Source organism: Lepidochelys kempii, chromosome 4, assembly GCF_965140265.1.
Source record: "Lepidochelys kempii isolate rLepKem1 chromosome 4, rLepKem1.hap2, whole genome shotgun sequence".
Classification (NCBI taxonomy): Eukaryota; Metazoa; Chordata; order Testudines; family Cheloniidae; genus Lepidochelys; species Lepidochelys kempii.
In genome coordinates, this window is record NC_133259.1 from 127,023,877 (window position 1) to 127,040,121 (window position 16,245).

General features: G+C 41.4%; 1 protein-coding gene across 8 annotated transcripts in view; it reads right to left on the reverse strand.

Moving 5' to 3' along the window:
- The window catches only part of ST3GAL5 (ST3 beta-galactoside alpha-2,3-sialyltransferase 5), a 68,898-nt gene that overhangs the window by 50,173 nt on the left and 2,480 nt on the right, over window positions 1-16,245 (reverse strand). For 4 of the 8 annotated variants that reach the window (XR_012158767.1, XR_012158768.1, XM_073342845.1 and 1 more), the window contains exon 2: window positions 5,939-6,035. Coding sequence is in view for 6 of the 8 variants with exons in the window: in XM_073342843.1 (XP_073198944.1) it covers window positions 5,939-6,035 (97 nt within the window). In the remaining 2 variants the exon portion in view is untranslated. Of the gene's footprint in view, window positions 1-5,928; window positions 6,036-6,166; window positions 6,294-16,245 lie in introns of all 8 variants that reach the window. The other 4 variants (XM_073342849.1, XM_073342846.1, XM_073342844.1 and 1 more) reach the window with 3 other exon arrangements.

Consider the following 16,245-nt stretch of genomic DNA (forward strand, 5'->3'; position numbering starts at 1 on the left):
AAATTGGACTATATCAACAGGCTGCTCTCTGTAAATTTTGGGACAACACTAAAGTACTTTTTGTTTTCTTTAAAAAGAATAGTTTTGCTTCATTCTTAAAAATGGCCAAAACAAACACTACTCATGTAAAGAGTGCAGTTGCAAACTGGGTTTTCAGTGTCAAAAATACTTAAAATGTTTTTGGTGCTGAAAACCCAATCTGAAAACTTCAGAGGCTAAAATCCCACACCTGGGTGTTCAAACCACCACCTAGGGGCCACCAGATCTATTTTAGGTTACTTGGAAGGCCAGAATGCAGGATTTATAAATTTAAAAAGACACCCAGACACCCAACTTTCCGCCCTATACTAAAAAGCCAGCATTCCTAGAATCATTTTAATCCAGGTTTTCCTCAGTGGTTTGAGCATGGTAATGGGCTACGTGAATGTTGAGTATTATTACTGGGAACTACTATCTGAACAACATAAGTAATAAGAACTACCGGTCAGCTGAGCGCTGTTACCTTAGATGGAGCGTTATAGTTAGGGCCCTACCAAATTCAGTCACAAGATTTAAAAAAATAGTCAATTCCATGATTTCAGCTATTAAAATCTGAAATTTCACAGGGTTGTAATTTTAGGGGTCCTGACCCATAAAGGAGTTGTGGGGGGCTTGCAAGGTTATTGTAGGGGGGGTTGCGGTCCTGCTACCCTTACTTCTGTGCTGCTGCTGGCAGCGGCACTGCTTCAGAGCTGGGCAGCGGGAGAGCAGCAGCTGCTGGCTGGGCGCCCAGCTCTGAAGGCAGAGCCACCGCCAGAGCAGCGCCGAATAAAGGATGGCATGGTATGGTACCCTTACTTCTGTGCTGCTGCTGGCAGGGCGCAACCTTCAGAGCCGGCTGCCTGGCTAACAGCCACCGCTCTCCTGCTGCCCAGAACTGAAGACAGTGCAGAAGTAAGGGTGGCAATATTTTTGGTGACCCCCCCTAAAATAACCTTGACACTCCCTGCAACTCCCTTGTGGGTCAGGCCCCTCAATTTGAGAAATGCTGATCTTCCCTGTGAAATCCGTATAGTACAAGGTAAAAGCACACTAAAGACCAGATTTCACGGTCTCGGACGCATTTTTCATGGCCATGAATTTGGTAGGGCCCTAGCTATAGTACACTTTAAATATTTATTTGAAAGTATTTTAAACAATAGTTTCTGTCCTCTTGTTCCACTACCATCCCTTCCCCACAGACACTGGCTGGGATGATTTAATTGGGGATTGGTCCTGCTTTGAGCAGGGGGTTGGACTAGATGACCTCCTGAGGTCCCTTCCAACCCTGATATTCTGTGATTCTACGATTCTATGACACAAGCCAAAACTGTACCTTTAATTTGGGACGTCAGAGAGAGTAATTATAAATTGTTACTATTAAACAGTTATGACTTTATGCTCCCCCCTGTCCCGCGTGCTAGTTCCCCTAATGGGAGCTACTCCCTAAGAATGTTAATAGACTATGTTTATTAATATTTATTCCCTTGTTCCGAAAGGGATTAAAATAAACTATAAAGAACAGATGTCTTTTGTGCTGCGAACATATGATGGCATGTGATTGTCCGGCCTCTAACCTCACAAAGCATGGGATTAAAGAATGAGAGAAGGTTACTTCCTGTAACTGGAGGTTCTTCGAGATGTGTGGTCCCTACCTGGATTCCAAACACAGGTGCGCATGCATGCCATGCACTGGAGCCAGAACTGTTCATAGTAGTCTCTGTTGACCTGCACATGCCTCAACCATGTGGCGCATCCAAGGGTTTAAGAGGCTGACACCCCTCCAGTTCCCTCGGACCAGGAAGCAAATGGAGCCCGGAGCATAGGAGAAGAAGGGCGGGATTGGAATCCAGATAGGGACCACACCTCTTGAAGAACCTCCAGTTACAGTAAATAACCTTTTCTTCTTCGAGTGATGGTCCCTATGTCAGGATTCCAAACGCAGGAGAATAGCGAGCAGCGGTCAGTAGGGAAGCAGGCATGAGGGCTCTCGAGAAGACCAAGTCTGCAGGACAGCATGACCAGCTGCTGCATCCATCATCGTTGAGGGGGCAATGGCATAGTGAGAGGAAAAGGTGTGGACAGAGGACCAAGGAGTTGCCTGACATATCTATTGCCACGGAACATCCGCAAGGAAAGCCAACAGGGTTGCACACGCCCATGTGGAGTGGTTATGACGCAACGGGAGATCCATTTGGAGAGGCACTGGGAAGAAAGGGTGCAACTCCGACAGCACTCTGTGATGGCGATGAGGAGCCAGTGGGCCACTCGGAAGTCACGGATGTGGTAGAGATAAAAGGCTAATGCTCGGCAGACATCAAGGGAGTGGAATATGCACTCCACGGGGGAGGCGCATGGCTTAGGGTAGAAGACCAGAAGGTGTGTACTCTGGTTGAGGGGGAAGGAGGAAGTCACCGTGGGCAGGAACTCAGGGTAAAGACGTAAGGAGACCCTGTCTTTGTGGAAGATGGTAAATGGCAGATCCGCCATCATGGCGGCCAGTTTGCTGACGCATCATGCGGAGGTGATAGCCACTAAGAAGATCACCTTCATGGAAAGATGGGAGAAAGAGCAAGTGATGAGGGGTTCAAAGGGAGGCTTGGTGAGGACAGAGAGAACCAGATTCTGAACCCAAGAGGGGATAGGCCTTCGTACTAGGGGAAAAGCATTGAGAAGGCTGCAGAGGAAGCGGGAGGTTATCGGATTGGTGAAAACGGAGAAGCCATCCACAGGAGGAAGAAAGGTACTGAGTGCCTCCAGGTGGATGCAGACTGAGAAGTGAGCGAGGCCTGACTGGCAGAGATGACAGAGGTAGTCCAGAAGAACAGGAATGGAGACAGAGCCTGGAAAGATGTGATGGCAGCGTGCCCATGAGCTGAAGCGGTGCCACTTAGCCATTTCAGTGAGGATGTCTTAGATGGGGTCAGAACAAGCCTGGTCTACATGCGAGCCCCATCCAAATACCAGGCCGTGAGGTGGAAAGGGCTCGGATTGGAGCAGGAGGGGCTCGTCCGCTGGAGAGAGGAATCTCGGAACAGGCAGGGATCCAGAGCGCAGCGGAGAGCCAACGAAAGGCAGCATGAGCTCATCTGACGGCATCAGGGGTGATAAGCATGCCAGAGTGCGCAGGACTGGGTGGGACAGGCCAGAAGGTCCTGGCGGTGTCGACCGCGCCGAGGGCGAAGGAGGTGGCCCAGGTGCCGAAGCAGAAGACAGTGCCAGTGGCGTACAACGGCTTTTGGAACAGGAGCATCTACAGCTGCACAAGACTTCTTGCCTGACCTAGCACGGCTCGGGGAGGCAACACTGCATTTAGAAGCTGTCCCCATCGGGTAACCGCTCTTATGCTCATGCTTCTTGTGCATGCAGTGGGGTTTCGGCAGGTGCAGCAGTGCTGCACGGGAGGGGCCCAGTGAAGTGCTCACCACCGGTGTCGAGCACTGTTCCAGCAGATCTGGTGGAGCCATGTCCGGTTATGCACGTGGATGCATTGCTCCTCCATCAGATATTTGCAGAGGTAAGGTTCACAAGCTGCTCGAGTCCGGGCAATGAGAAACAGTACAAGGCAGTAAAGGCAACGAATGTGCTCGCCTCTCACTGAAAAAGTAGCGAGGGCACAAGTCACAGTTCTTGAAGCTGCTTTGTTGGGGCATAGTCCCCAGGCCAGGGAGAAAGAAACCCCTGAAGGGGAGAAGTCCAAGGAAAATTAACTAACTACTAAAAACTCACCATATACTCACTAAAAACTCACTCAAAGAGCAGTTCTCTTGGCAGGGGTTCCAACTCTGGCCAGGCGGCAGTAAGAGGGAACTGTAGTGGCGTCAACCCGCACAGCCTCTTACCGCCTCAGACATACCACACAGTTGACACACAAAGCACGTGTGGGTCAATGGACACTACTCTGATCAGTTCCGGCACCAGCACATGGCACGCATGTGCACCTGCGTCTGGAATCCAGATAGGGACCATTACTCAAAGAACAACCTTGACTTAAGCGTTAGTTCACATGAAATGCAGCTAATGGAGGACTAAGCCTCCAAGGTGAATGCAACATCCAGCACTTTTACACTACTTAACAGCATCCTTTTTTTTGCAAACTCAGCTTATTCAAATGTACCATAAGTGTATGTATTGCATTTGTCTTTTATTTTAAAGCTACAGAATCCTGGAGTGTGCCAGATGCTTTACAATTAAAAAAAAAATACACAAAAATACAAAGCAGCAAGCAATGTCCCTTCATTAAAGTGCTTACAATCAAGATTCTGCCAAGATAGAGTAATACACAATAGAGAAGAAGGGATGAGAAAAACAAAGGCTACAGTAACAAGGTCACACATTTAGTCAGTTTTGCTTATACGCACACGCAGTGTGTTGCGTGAGGTTTTTTGTTTTTTTTAATAATTAGACATATGTAGGTCAATCAAAAATTGCACAGAATTTTACAACCCACCACAGAAGTTCTACGGAGACAAAAAATTGATTTTATATCATTATTGCTGCAAAAAAGTTTCAATTCACCTGCTATTGCTTCTGAGAAGGCACAGCCAAGGTGTTTTAGACTGATGGAGTCCTTGCCAATACTCAGCTATAAAAAGTGCATTTTCCTAAGAACTCATGATTTTTTCATATATTTTTACCCAGAACAGAATAAATAATGTTAATTAAGTACTTTCTGACAAAGACTATTGTATAACAGTAATGTTACAATGTCAATAGCCTGTTTTGTCATGTTAAAACACAAAACCAAAAAATGCTATTTGGTCATTGATATCTTAGAAACACTTATACGATAAAGAATCAAAATATTTTTAAATTGACCGTTACAAATGCATATCGTTCTTGTTAGTTAATTTGAATAATTTCTTGTTATTAGGAAATCTGGTTATTGATTTTTGAGGTTTAGTTGTTCATTTATTCCTATGGAACAAAAGCCAACCATTACAATTTATGGATTTTTATACACAATAAATAAATATTAGTTGTCAGTCACTTACAGTAGCGTAGATAATTTTTAATAAATTAATGACTGTATATTTGGTTTCTGCATGTCAGAAGTAAATATACAGTAAAGCCAAAATTTTCACAAATGAGTGACTAAAGTTAAGCTCTGAAGTCTATATTAGGCATCCTAAATAATACCTAGATTGTTAGAAGTGCTGAGCACCCAGCAGCTCCCATTTGACTGTCTTTGACATAAACCTATTCAGTATATGCCAGCCAGACAGCTATTTTAATAAGTTCTATGTGAAAAGCGAAGTTTGCTAATCCACATGCTAGTAAGCTATAAAAACACTGGCAGGTTCTCCACACTTCACAAAGATTTAATGGCCCACACTGTGATGATGTGCCTTAATACAAATATATATCTTTATTTTTTTATATAATTTAGCATTTATACTAATATACTACTAGCTATGAAGTATTATCAAATTAGAACTAACTACAAGGGACAAACATTTTTGGTGCAATATTTTTTAAAACAATTGTGTTTAGCAAGTAAATGAACAATGGGAAAATTCAGTGATCTACAATGCATTTCCACTGTACTCTATTTTCATCAAGTATGACACTATGGAAGCGTCTTGGCAAGATGATTTATTGGACACAAAATAAAATTGATATTCCAGGGCTTGCTACTAAATTCTTATTGGGAGGTGGGGAAATGGGCTGTGTATATTATATATACAAAGAGAGACAGAGGATGGCATCTTGAAAAAAATGACACAGGCACCCAACTTCCATTGGATCTCAATGTGATTGGGTGCTTAACTCCCTTTGGCAGATGTGATGATCCCATTCCCTAGGCTTTTATACCACACATCACTGAGGTATCTTCAGTGCTTACACCCTGCAGCATGTTTGATTAAACAGCAATTTAAATCTAATTTATCATGACAGAGACACACTTACTTGAGAGTACCTTTTAAAAACCAGCTTGGTCTTTTCATCTTCATGTGTGACCAGCTTTGGTTGATCACTTTTCAACTTCACACAATTATCTTCATCACTCAGCATTGCTGTAAAGAAAAACACACCACTTTAAATAAGAATCCTGTTGCTATGCATTCAAAAAGCTTCTGAAGGCATTCAATTACTATGAGCAATTAAAGTGGAAAGTTTCCTGGAATAGATCCGTGGTTTTGTTTACCCTGTTGTCAATGGTGAATCGCAGTTTTAAATTTCTGTATTGTTGAGAATCACTTCATCCCAGTGGGTTGCAATGAATGTATGAATTCATCCCAATCAACTCTCAACTGTATTGCTAGGAAGCAATTCTAAAAATATACAAGTGTTACTATTTACAAAGCATAGATTTCATGCGAGTTTAAATAATAGGAAATGCAACATTTTGAACTATATGAATTACATTACACAGAAGTTGTATAAAGCTATCATAGAACAGAATAACTGACTATAGTCTACATTTACACTTTATATATTACACACACACACACAAGCCCGATCTCCTATCCAAGGCAATTATTGTATCTCTAAATTCTATTCAGCATTACATACATCAATGACAACATACAAGAAAGTAATAAAATATTTAAAGTAGGGAGCCCCTGTAGAGACAGGGCAGGTGTGATGTATTAAATGACCAAGTTTCGAAAAGAATGTCTAAACGGAGGGTAAACCGAAGAGTAGGTTTCAATGGATTTATAAGAAAGCAGTGTTATCTAAAATACAGATAAATATTTTAGTTTATCCAAGAGCAGCTTAACAGGTAACTTGATCACAGTCTATAGGAACCTATATGGGGAGAATATCTGTGATAGTTAAGGACTCCTTAAATCTAGTAGAAAAGGGCATAATAAGATCCAAAAACCGGAGGCTGAGGCCAGACAAATTCAGACTAGAAACAAGGTGCAATTTTTTAACAATGAGAATAACAGACCACTGGAGCAACTCAGTCACTTGAACTCTTTAAAATCAAGAATGGATGCCTTTCCAAGGAACACTCTAGCTCAACCAGAAAATTACAGGATTGATGCAGAAAGTCAGCCTGGATAGTCATAATGGTGCTTTCTGACCTCAAAAACTATTAATAAAAATTGACCTCCTCCTCTGGAGTGGCTTAGTGTTTTCTGTTTCTTAAAGATAAATTGTGTCTCCTACACAAGTGTAATTTTCCCTATTCTACGTTATTTCTCAAAGATTCTGCTGCTATTTTGCTTGGATGTGAAAACGCTGTGCTGTTTAACTGCATTTACACACTGCAGGTATCATTTTGCAACACGTCTGTATGCTGGTGAAGTGCTCAGTCTCCCCTGTTTAGCCAATTTGAGTATTAAGAGACTGAAAATATTTAAAAACTGTCTTCAAGATAAATCTTTCTTAATTTGTGGGTTTTTACAAACTGATTTTCCATGGATGAAAATTCTATTACAGAATCTTGTGCAGTTTCTGATTCTGGTATTGATGTTTTATGTTAAGAAATATACTTACTATCATCAGTCTCTTAAAAAGAAGAGAGAAGCCCCTGGCTGCCAGAACCCCTAGCCACCTACCCCCACCACAGGAGCCCCGGGGCGGCTCAAGCCAGCCGACCAACCCAAGCAGCCCCAGTCTGCTCTGCCACAGACGCCCCAGCCCAGCATCCCACAGCAGCGGCTGCAGCCAGGAAAGGCAGAGCCTTCTCTGGTCTATTATACCTGCCGCCCATGATAACAAATGATGATAATAATTATGCCATGGTCTTATATAACATTTTTCATGAACAGACTCCAGAGCACTTCACATTATTTAATATATTAATCTTCACACTACCACAGTGAGCTGGGGGGAGTGCTATTATCCCCGTTTTACTGATGGAGAACTGAGGCACAGAGAAGGTAAATGACTTGCCCAAGGTCACACTGGAAATCTGTGGCAGAGCAGAAAATTGAACCTATGCCTCCCAGATTATAGACTAGTGTCCTAACCACTGGACCATCCTTCCTCACAAAATATCTTCACACATGGCTCTTGGATCTATTTCACATTTAAACAAAAAATATTCTCACATAACTCAGTGGGAAGACAAGAGTACTCAGCAAATTGAAGCATCCTCAGCTAGAAATGTTTTTACTTTGCTCCTCAAATATCTGCTGACTATACTGACTGTACAACAGTGATTTACTTATGCAGTTTGAAATGGCTGTGGGAGGAGGTAAACCGATTCAGAGCTCTTTCCTCATGTGCTTTGTAAGAATACCAGCCAGTTTGAGCACTCTTCTTTATGTTGTCGTAAATATAAAGGGAAGGGTAACCACCTTTCTGTATACAGAACTATAAAATCCCTCCTGGCCAGAGGCAAAACCCTTTCACCTGTAAAGGGTTAAGAAGCTCAGAAAACCTCGTTGGCACCTGACCCAAAATGACCAATGAGGAGACAAGATACTTTCAAAGCTGGGGGGGGGGGGGAACAAAGGGTCTGTCTTTCTGTGGGATGCTTTTGCCGGGAACAGATCAGGAATGCTCTTCATAACTCCTTAAGTTAGTAAGCAATCTAGCTAGAAATGCGTTAGATTTTCTTTTGTTTAATGGCTGGTAAAATAGCTGTGCTGAATGGAATGTATACTCCTGTTTTTGTGTCTTTTTGTAACTTAAGGTTTTGCCTAGAGGGATTCTCTATGTTGTGAATCTGATTATCCTGTAAAGCATTTACCATCCTGATTTTATAGAGGTGATTCTTTTACCTTTTCTTTAATTAAAATTCTTCTTTTAAGAACCTTGTTAGGATATAGATATTCAGGCCTGTCTGCAAAGGCCTGTACTTTAAGAATTTAGGTGTATTCTTATCACTTGGCTAGTTCTAGAGGTATAAAAGAAAGAATCAAAATCACTGTTTGCTGGTGTAAGGGCCTTCTCTTACTGTGACAGTCTGAGGCCCTGTGCTTAGGCTAAGGCCTTTGGCTGAGCAGCAGAGGCAGCCATAAACTAGGAAGTGAACAGTCACATCCTCACATTCCAAACTAGTCACATTGAAATAAGGTGCTATTGGGCTGTCAGGCACTATCAGGACAGGATTGTATTCCTATCACCTCCAGAGAAAGGGAAGTGCCTAGAAAATGTAAAAGGAAACTTAGTTTGATAGCATCCTGTCTGGCAAGAACTCACTTATCAATAGCTGGGATGTGAAATCCTCACTTCTGTATTGTTTTGTCATTATAGTTCCCACTTTGCTCTTGTTTGTCTGTATAATCTCTGTCTGGTTCTGTGATTGTTCCTGTCTGCTGTATAATTAATTTTGCTGGGTGTAAACTAATTAAGGTGGTGGGATATAATTGGTTACATAATCATGTTACAATATGTTAGGATTGGTTAGTTAAATTTCAGGAAAATGATTGGTTAAGGTATAGCTAAGCAGAACTCAAGTTTTACTATATAATCTGTAGTCAATGAGGAAGTGAGTGGGTGTGGGTGGGAGGGGGTGGGTGGGGGATATGGGAACAGGGAATGGGGGTAAGAAAATTGGAATCATGTTTTGCTAAAGGGGGAAATGGGAACAGGGAATGGGAGTAAGGAAGTTGGAATCATGTTTGGCTAAGGGTAGGAATGGGAACAGGGACACAGGTGTAAGGCTCTGTGGTGTCAGAGCTGGGAAGGAGGATACTAAGGAAGGAAACTGGAATCATGCTTGCTAGAAGTTCACCCCAATAAACATCGAATTGTTTGCACCTTTGGACTTCTGGTATTGTTGCTCTCTATTCATGCGAGAAGGACCAGGGAAGTAAGTGGGTGAAGGAATAAGCCCCCTAACAAACCTGCTTGATTTTTCACTGTTCTTAAGATCCAGGGGTTTGGGTCTGTGTTCACCTGTACCAATTGGTGAGGATTCTTATCAAGCCTTCCCCAGGAAAGCGGGTATAGGGCTTGGGGGGATATTTTGGGGGAAGACGTCTCCAAGTGGCCTCTTTCCCTGTTCTTTGTTTAAAATGCTTGGTGGTGGCAGCATACGGTTCAAGGACAAGGCAAAGTTTGTACCTTGGGGAAGTTTTTAATCTAAGCTGGTAAGAATAAGCTTAGGGGGGTCTTTCATGCAGGTCCCCACATCTGTACCCTAGAGTTCGGAGTGGGGAAAGAACCTTGACAGTGAAAAACAACATATTTTCCCCTAACCTCATTCTGAGCAATGGCAGAGCCTTTTTTACTGATTATTTTTAAAAAAATCCACCTGAGGCAAACATCCAGCATGGAAAAATTCATCCTCAATGGTTTAAGTTTGGCAAACATATAAGCAACTGAAAACAAGGTCTATACTGGAAAAAGTAGGTAACTTTAACTATAGGTCTTGAAGCCGGTTAGGTTTTTTTGCCCCACTGCTCCCCTTCCTTGGAAGGCTGTTCCAGAACTTCACTCCTCTGATGGTTAGAAACCTTTGTCTATTTCAAGCCTAAACTTGTTGATAGCCAGTTTATATCCATTTGTTCTTCTGTCCACTTTGGCACCCAACTTAAATAACTCCTCTCCCGCTCTGGTATTTATCCCTCTGATGTATTTATAGAGAGCAATCATATCTCCCTTCAGCCTTCTTTTGGTTAGGCTAAACAAGCCAAGCTCTTAGTGTCTCCTTTCATAAGGTAGGTTTTCCATTTATCAGATCATCCTAATAGCCCTTCTCTGCACCTGTTCCAGTTTGAATTAATCTTTCTTAAACTCCTTTCAGCATGACGCACTGTAGTCTCCCCTTTATCCAGTCCCTTACCCACCTTTCAATTCTCATATTAATCCCCATCTTCTCCAATTTAACTAAATTTGCCATGTGGAACTGTATCAAATGCCTTACTGAAATCCAGGTCCATGAGATCTACTGCATTTCCTTTGTCTAAAAAAAATCAGCTATCTTCTCAAAGAAGCAGATCACGTTCATCTATTGTAGAGTTGGACACACTACCTATTGTAAAACTATGTTGTATTTCATCCAAATTCCCGTTTATCTCTATATCCTTAACTACATTCTCTTTCAAAATTTGCTTCAAGACCTTCCATACAGCTGAGGTCTTGGAACAAATTACTTGCAGGCCTGTAGTTTCCCAGATCACTTTCTTCCCCTTTCTTGAAAATAGGAACTGTATTAGCAATTCTCTCGTCATAGGGTATGTCCGCCAAGTTTACAGATTCTTTAAAAATCCTTGCTATTCGGCTTGTAGTTTCATGTGCCAGTTCCTCTAATATTCTTGGATGGAGATTATCTGGGGCCCCCAATTTAGTCCCATTAAGATGTTTGAGTTTGACTTCCACCTCAGATGTGGTAATTTCTACTTCCATATCTTCATTCCAATAGCCACCCTGTCGCTACCCCTAAATTCTACACTAGCCTTATTAAAAATTGAGGCAAGGTATTCATTTAGGTGTTCGGTCATGCCTAGATTATCCTTAATCTCACCCTATCCTCAGTGCTTAGTGGTCCCACTTCTTCTTTCCTTGGTTTCTTTTTATTTAAATGGCTATAGAACCTTTAACTATTTGTTTTAATTTTCTTTGCAAGGTCCAACTCTGCTTGGCTTTTGGCAGTTCTCACTTTTCTCTACTCTTTCTGATTTCCAAGAACTAGCTTTCCTTCCTTCCCATCTTCCATTCCTTATAGGCTTTCTGCTTTCTCTTAATAACCTCTTTTGAGATGCTCGCTCATCCAGTTTGGCCTACAACTCTTCCCTATGACTTTTTTCTCCTTGCTTGGGATGCAGGCTTCAGATAGTTGTGGTCCAGTCTACTTCCCTAACTAATTCCCTTAATTTTTTAAAGTTTGGCCTTTTGAAATCAAGGATCCTAGTTGCAGATCTATTTTTGTTTTAAGTGCAGGTATCTCTTTGTTCTTTAACATTAGGCTTGGAAGAATTAGATTTTTACTGGAAACTGTTAGTGTAGGAATATAGGCCCACATTAGAACTGCGTAAACTATGGTTTTAAATTGAGTTTGAATATTAGCACAGGTGATAAAACCAAAAGCATGTGACCACATATAATGAAATCATGAGAAAGAAGAGTTGTTTGTGTTAAACTTGTAGTGATCCTTGAAATACCAGCATTATCTTATTTAAGGTTGAGCTGAGGTAATGGAAACACAGAAAACATGGTTAACTGGATATCAGGTACAGTGTTCAGTCTTAAAACTCCCTCATCTGGCTTCTGCAAAGGTCCAATAACAAGCAGTGACACCACTTGTTTATTATAGTGTGTAAGAAGCAAAGTTTTCTAGGGGTCTCTTTGACAGAGCTTTTCCTTACCCCTCTGGAGTCATGCCATGATGGAAAGGCATCTCCTGGGCCTGATCCTGTTAAGAGTAGCTGGCCAATGTTTATAACTGTATTGTTGCTAGAAAGTGGTATAGAAGTGCATATATGCTTGTATTTGTAATTTTGGATGTAACCAACACCAACTGACCTCTGGACAAATAAATGAATGCTTGTGTGGAAACTGAGTCATGGTAAACCTTAATAAACTTATTAAAGAAATTATTTCCAATAGTTGGTAAATGTTGCCTTCACTGTACGCACACAAGCCAATTAAAAATATTTCCATAGATGATCATCCAGATTTACAGATAGGCAAAGAAAGAAAAATGCTGCTGAAGAACTAGAGTTTGATTTAAAGATAGTTACTTTGTATATTTTGACATGTGATGTTGACAATTTTTGATTTAACAGTTATAAAGCTTTAACTTTCTGAATCTCAACATCTAGTCATTAAATAACTATTGTCTGACACCCCACATAATTCTCCGCAACTGTGAAAATTTAATTTGATAAAAATTGAAGAAAATGCTTAAAACCCATAATTTTGCACAATTGTGAACATTTAAACGGATAAAAATAAAAAATGCTTAAAAATAAACATTGATAATATCAATCAAAATTACAAAACAAAAAATCAAACTGTGCCAAGCCTATTTTCATTATATGCGGCCACAAGTCTTGAAAAGTTCCAAGACGCCAAGTAGTCAGAATGAAAGTTGGAGGGGAAGCAATGCAGTTCAAGGGCAGCAGCTTGGTTGGAATCCCAACCCTGGAAGTTACTCAGAGAGGCGAAGGACAATTCTTTTTTCTTCCTCCATTTCTCACTTACTACCCATTCTTTTTGGTGTATGAGCATCTCCATTTCCCAGAAAGTTTTCTATATGCCACTATCAGACTTTATTAAAAGAAACATATGAATATAACACCACAGAGCCTAAGTCAATAATACAGGAAAGAGAACACTCAGTGTAAAGTCCTCCCTTTTTCCAAATGCACTGGTCCACTTCCTTTTTCAGAGGCAAGAAACAATCATTTTATAAAAGAAAATAGTATGTTGGTGTATTTGTTGTATTTGGAAAAAATCAAATCAATAAAAAATAAAAATAATTTGCAGAAAAGATGTCAAAATTTTCTAGAAAATGGAAACGCCACCTTTGCTCATGATTAGGGATGATGAAATTCTGGTGTAGAAGTTTAAGCAACAGGAGGTGTTGAATCTGCAGGGCTTTTCGCATAAAGTTAAAAAGGAAGAAAATTAACGTGTTCTATTTTGTAAAATTATGAGTGTATTTTTAATTACCACCACCATACCTTGGGTTATACCAAAAAACTACTTCTGTGTAGTCAAGACCCTAGGACTCCTGGTTACAGATACCTGTGCACATGAACCACATGTTGGGATGCTCACCTTATCTGTTTAATAAAACATGCATAGATGACACCTAAGAAAAGGAATGCTTTTTTAAAATCGTTTCTACCACATTACACGAAATAAGGGCTTCACAAAATTGTAGAAGAGGTTCGGTACCATTTCTGATTGCTGAAACAGTACTGAACATGTGTCCTCAACTCAACTTTCAGCTAAACAATATTCTCCAGACATCTGTTATTTCTAGCGTAAAAGCCAAGACAAACCTGCTTTCACTTCCAACCTACAACCACTACCAAAACCCACACTCAGTTCTTCGAACTCCCATGGGAGACACAACCTTCCTTAAGATAAATATTTTACCAACAGACTTTACTTAAAGAATCTTAGGTTGGTGTGAATGCTGTGCTTGAGTTAACATTGGAGATGTTAACATTGTGGACAGTTTATTTGTGAACCAAATTTATTCAACTATGTCAAAGACACCACATATAATTGGAGACCTACGTCCAGGGCTAGTTTAAGTTTAGAGTGTCATCATCAGAATTTAGCTCATAGTACATAAAATAAGTTTTTACAAAAGCTAAGACCAAGAGAAACATTTCCGTTATCTCTCTTTTTTAAGTCCAACAGAAAGCATTTTAAACAAAAATATTCCCTTGTAATATCTGCAACCCAAACACTAAGTCTCAGCATGTAAGAGCCTGAAATTGAAGTCATAGTCTATGTTCACTGTCCAGAGAGAAATATAAATTAAAAACCCAAATGAATAGTTAAGCAAATTAGATGTTTTAAATGTTCATTTTTATTAACCTAAATTTCCATTTGCAACACACAAATAGATTTCTAATCTTTACAATATCTCTTTAAATGTGGCAAAATAAAGAAGCACACACACATTTTGATCACCCTTACAACTTCTGAGTTCAAACAACAGAAATAATCATCCAGGAAGGAAAAGGTTGTTTTCCCAAAAGAAATTCTTAAACATTTTTCCCCTCACATATTTAGAGGTCTAAAGTAGCATTTTACAATTATAAGGTAGAATGGCAAAATGCAGAAGATAAGCAGAATTACTATCTTCCTGGAGTACTTTTAACAGGGCCAGCCTTAGGGAAAATGGAGCCCCGGGCAAACTTGTATTTTGGTGCCCTTTCTTTGAGTTTGAGAACAGCAGCGTGGGGCTCCAAGCAAAAGGGCCAGCTCCTGGCCGCAGAGCCCGGCCGGGCTGAACAGGAAGGAGTCCGGGGCTCCCCTGGCTATGCACCCCCTGAACACCTAGCAGGAGAGCGGGTGCATGAACACCATCCATACCCACAGGAAGGGGGGACCCAGGGGCTAGCCCACTGGCTCTGCAGGGGTGAGCCCTGCTGCCTGTGCCTCCCCACCAGGCTGGCAGCTCAGGGCAGCATTGCCCACCGCCTGCCCAGGGGCTCCAGCCCCGGGTTCACCCACACTCACCCTGCTCCAGCAGCCTAGGCCCACCAGCTTGCAGCACTCAGACAGCACTCACCTGACTACAGCACCCTGAGTGGCTCCCCACATCACGAGGCTTTGTAAGGCTGGCCCTGACTATTAAAGAGGGGCAGAGTCAGGGAAATGTGTTTTAATAGCAGAAGAAGCTATTTCTTTCCACTTTGCCTCTTTACTGCTTCAAATTACAGCAGCAAAAATACACACCAACCATACACTCAAATGCAAACATACATATTTCAGGGGAAACCCAAAACAACATAAGCCAAAAAAAATTTCTCACCTCAAAAATAGTGCTGAGAAAGACTCACATCCGTTACAGACTCACCTCCACAATCTTAGCAAGTCTATCATTTGGAGAAAGCCTTCCTCACTCTAGATTAAAGGCAGTTTTTAAAGTTTTGCTATCTTTTACGGAAAACGGTTTTGCAAATTTCTCTTTCATTTTGAAATCCATTTAATCTCTTTCAATTTGACAGCTGTGAATCTAGTAGATCCTCAACCCAATTTAAAGCATCAGACCACATGACAGAGAGAGAAATGATGCAACAGAATAGGATTTTATTTATTTTAATGGGAAAGCATGCAGCAGAGGCAATTATATAGTCTACTTGTTCCACCCACTCACTCCTGGCTGGCAATAGAACCCCAAATCAAGCTTGCTGCAGCTTCCACAATTTAAATGAGAAGCTCTTATTCAGTACAATATGCCCACAGTACTGGTACTTTGGGGTTTTGTGGCCACCTAAGGCAGCCCTCTACTGCGCCATCACCCATTCAACTGCACATGTTCCAGCTATGCACCTTGGTCACTTACAATAGCAAACATGGGGGTTAGAAGACCCCACAGCTAGTTCCAGTTTGTGTGATTGAATATAGCAGGTACCATCCCTGGTACCGCCGAGAACTTGATCCATTTAAAGAGGTAAATTTACCCCATAAACAGGATTTTCCCTTCCTCTGAACCAAATAAACCACTTCTCACAAACTGCCCTCTCAAAAACCAAATCCCCCGCAACCCATCCCTTCTAAGAACGCTCCTCTTCTCCCCGCCTTACCAAGTACCCCAACACTACCCCATTTCTGAAATCTCCAAACCTTCATTATTAGTCACCAACATCAAAACTTCTTCAGTAACCCTCTATAGTCCTTCCCTAACCCAAC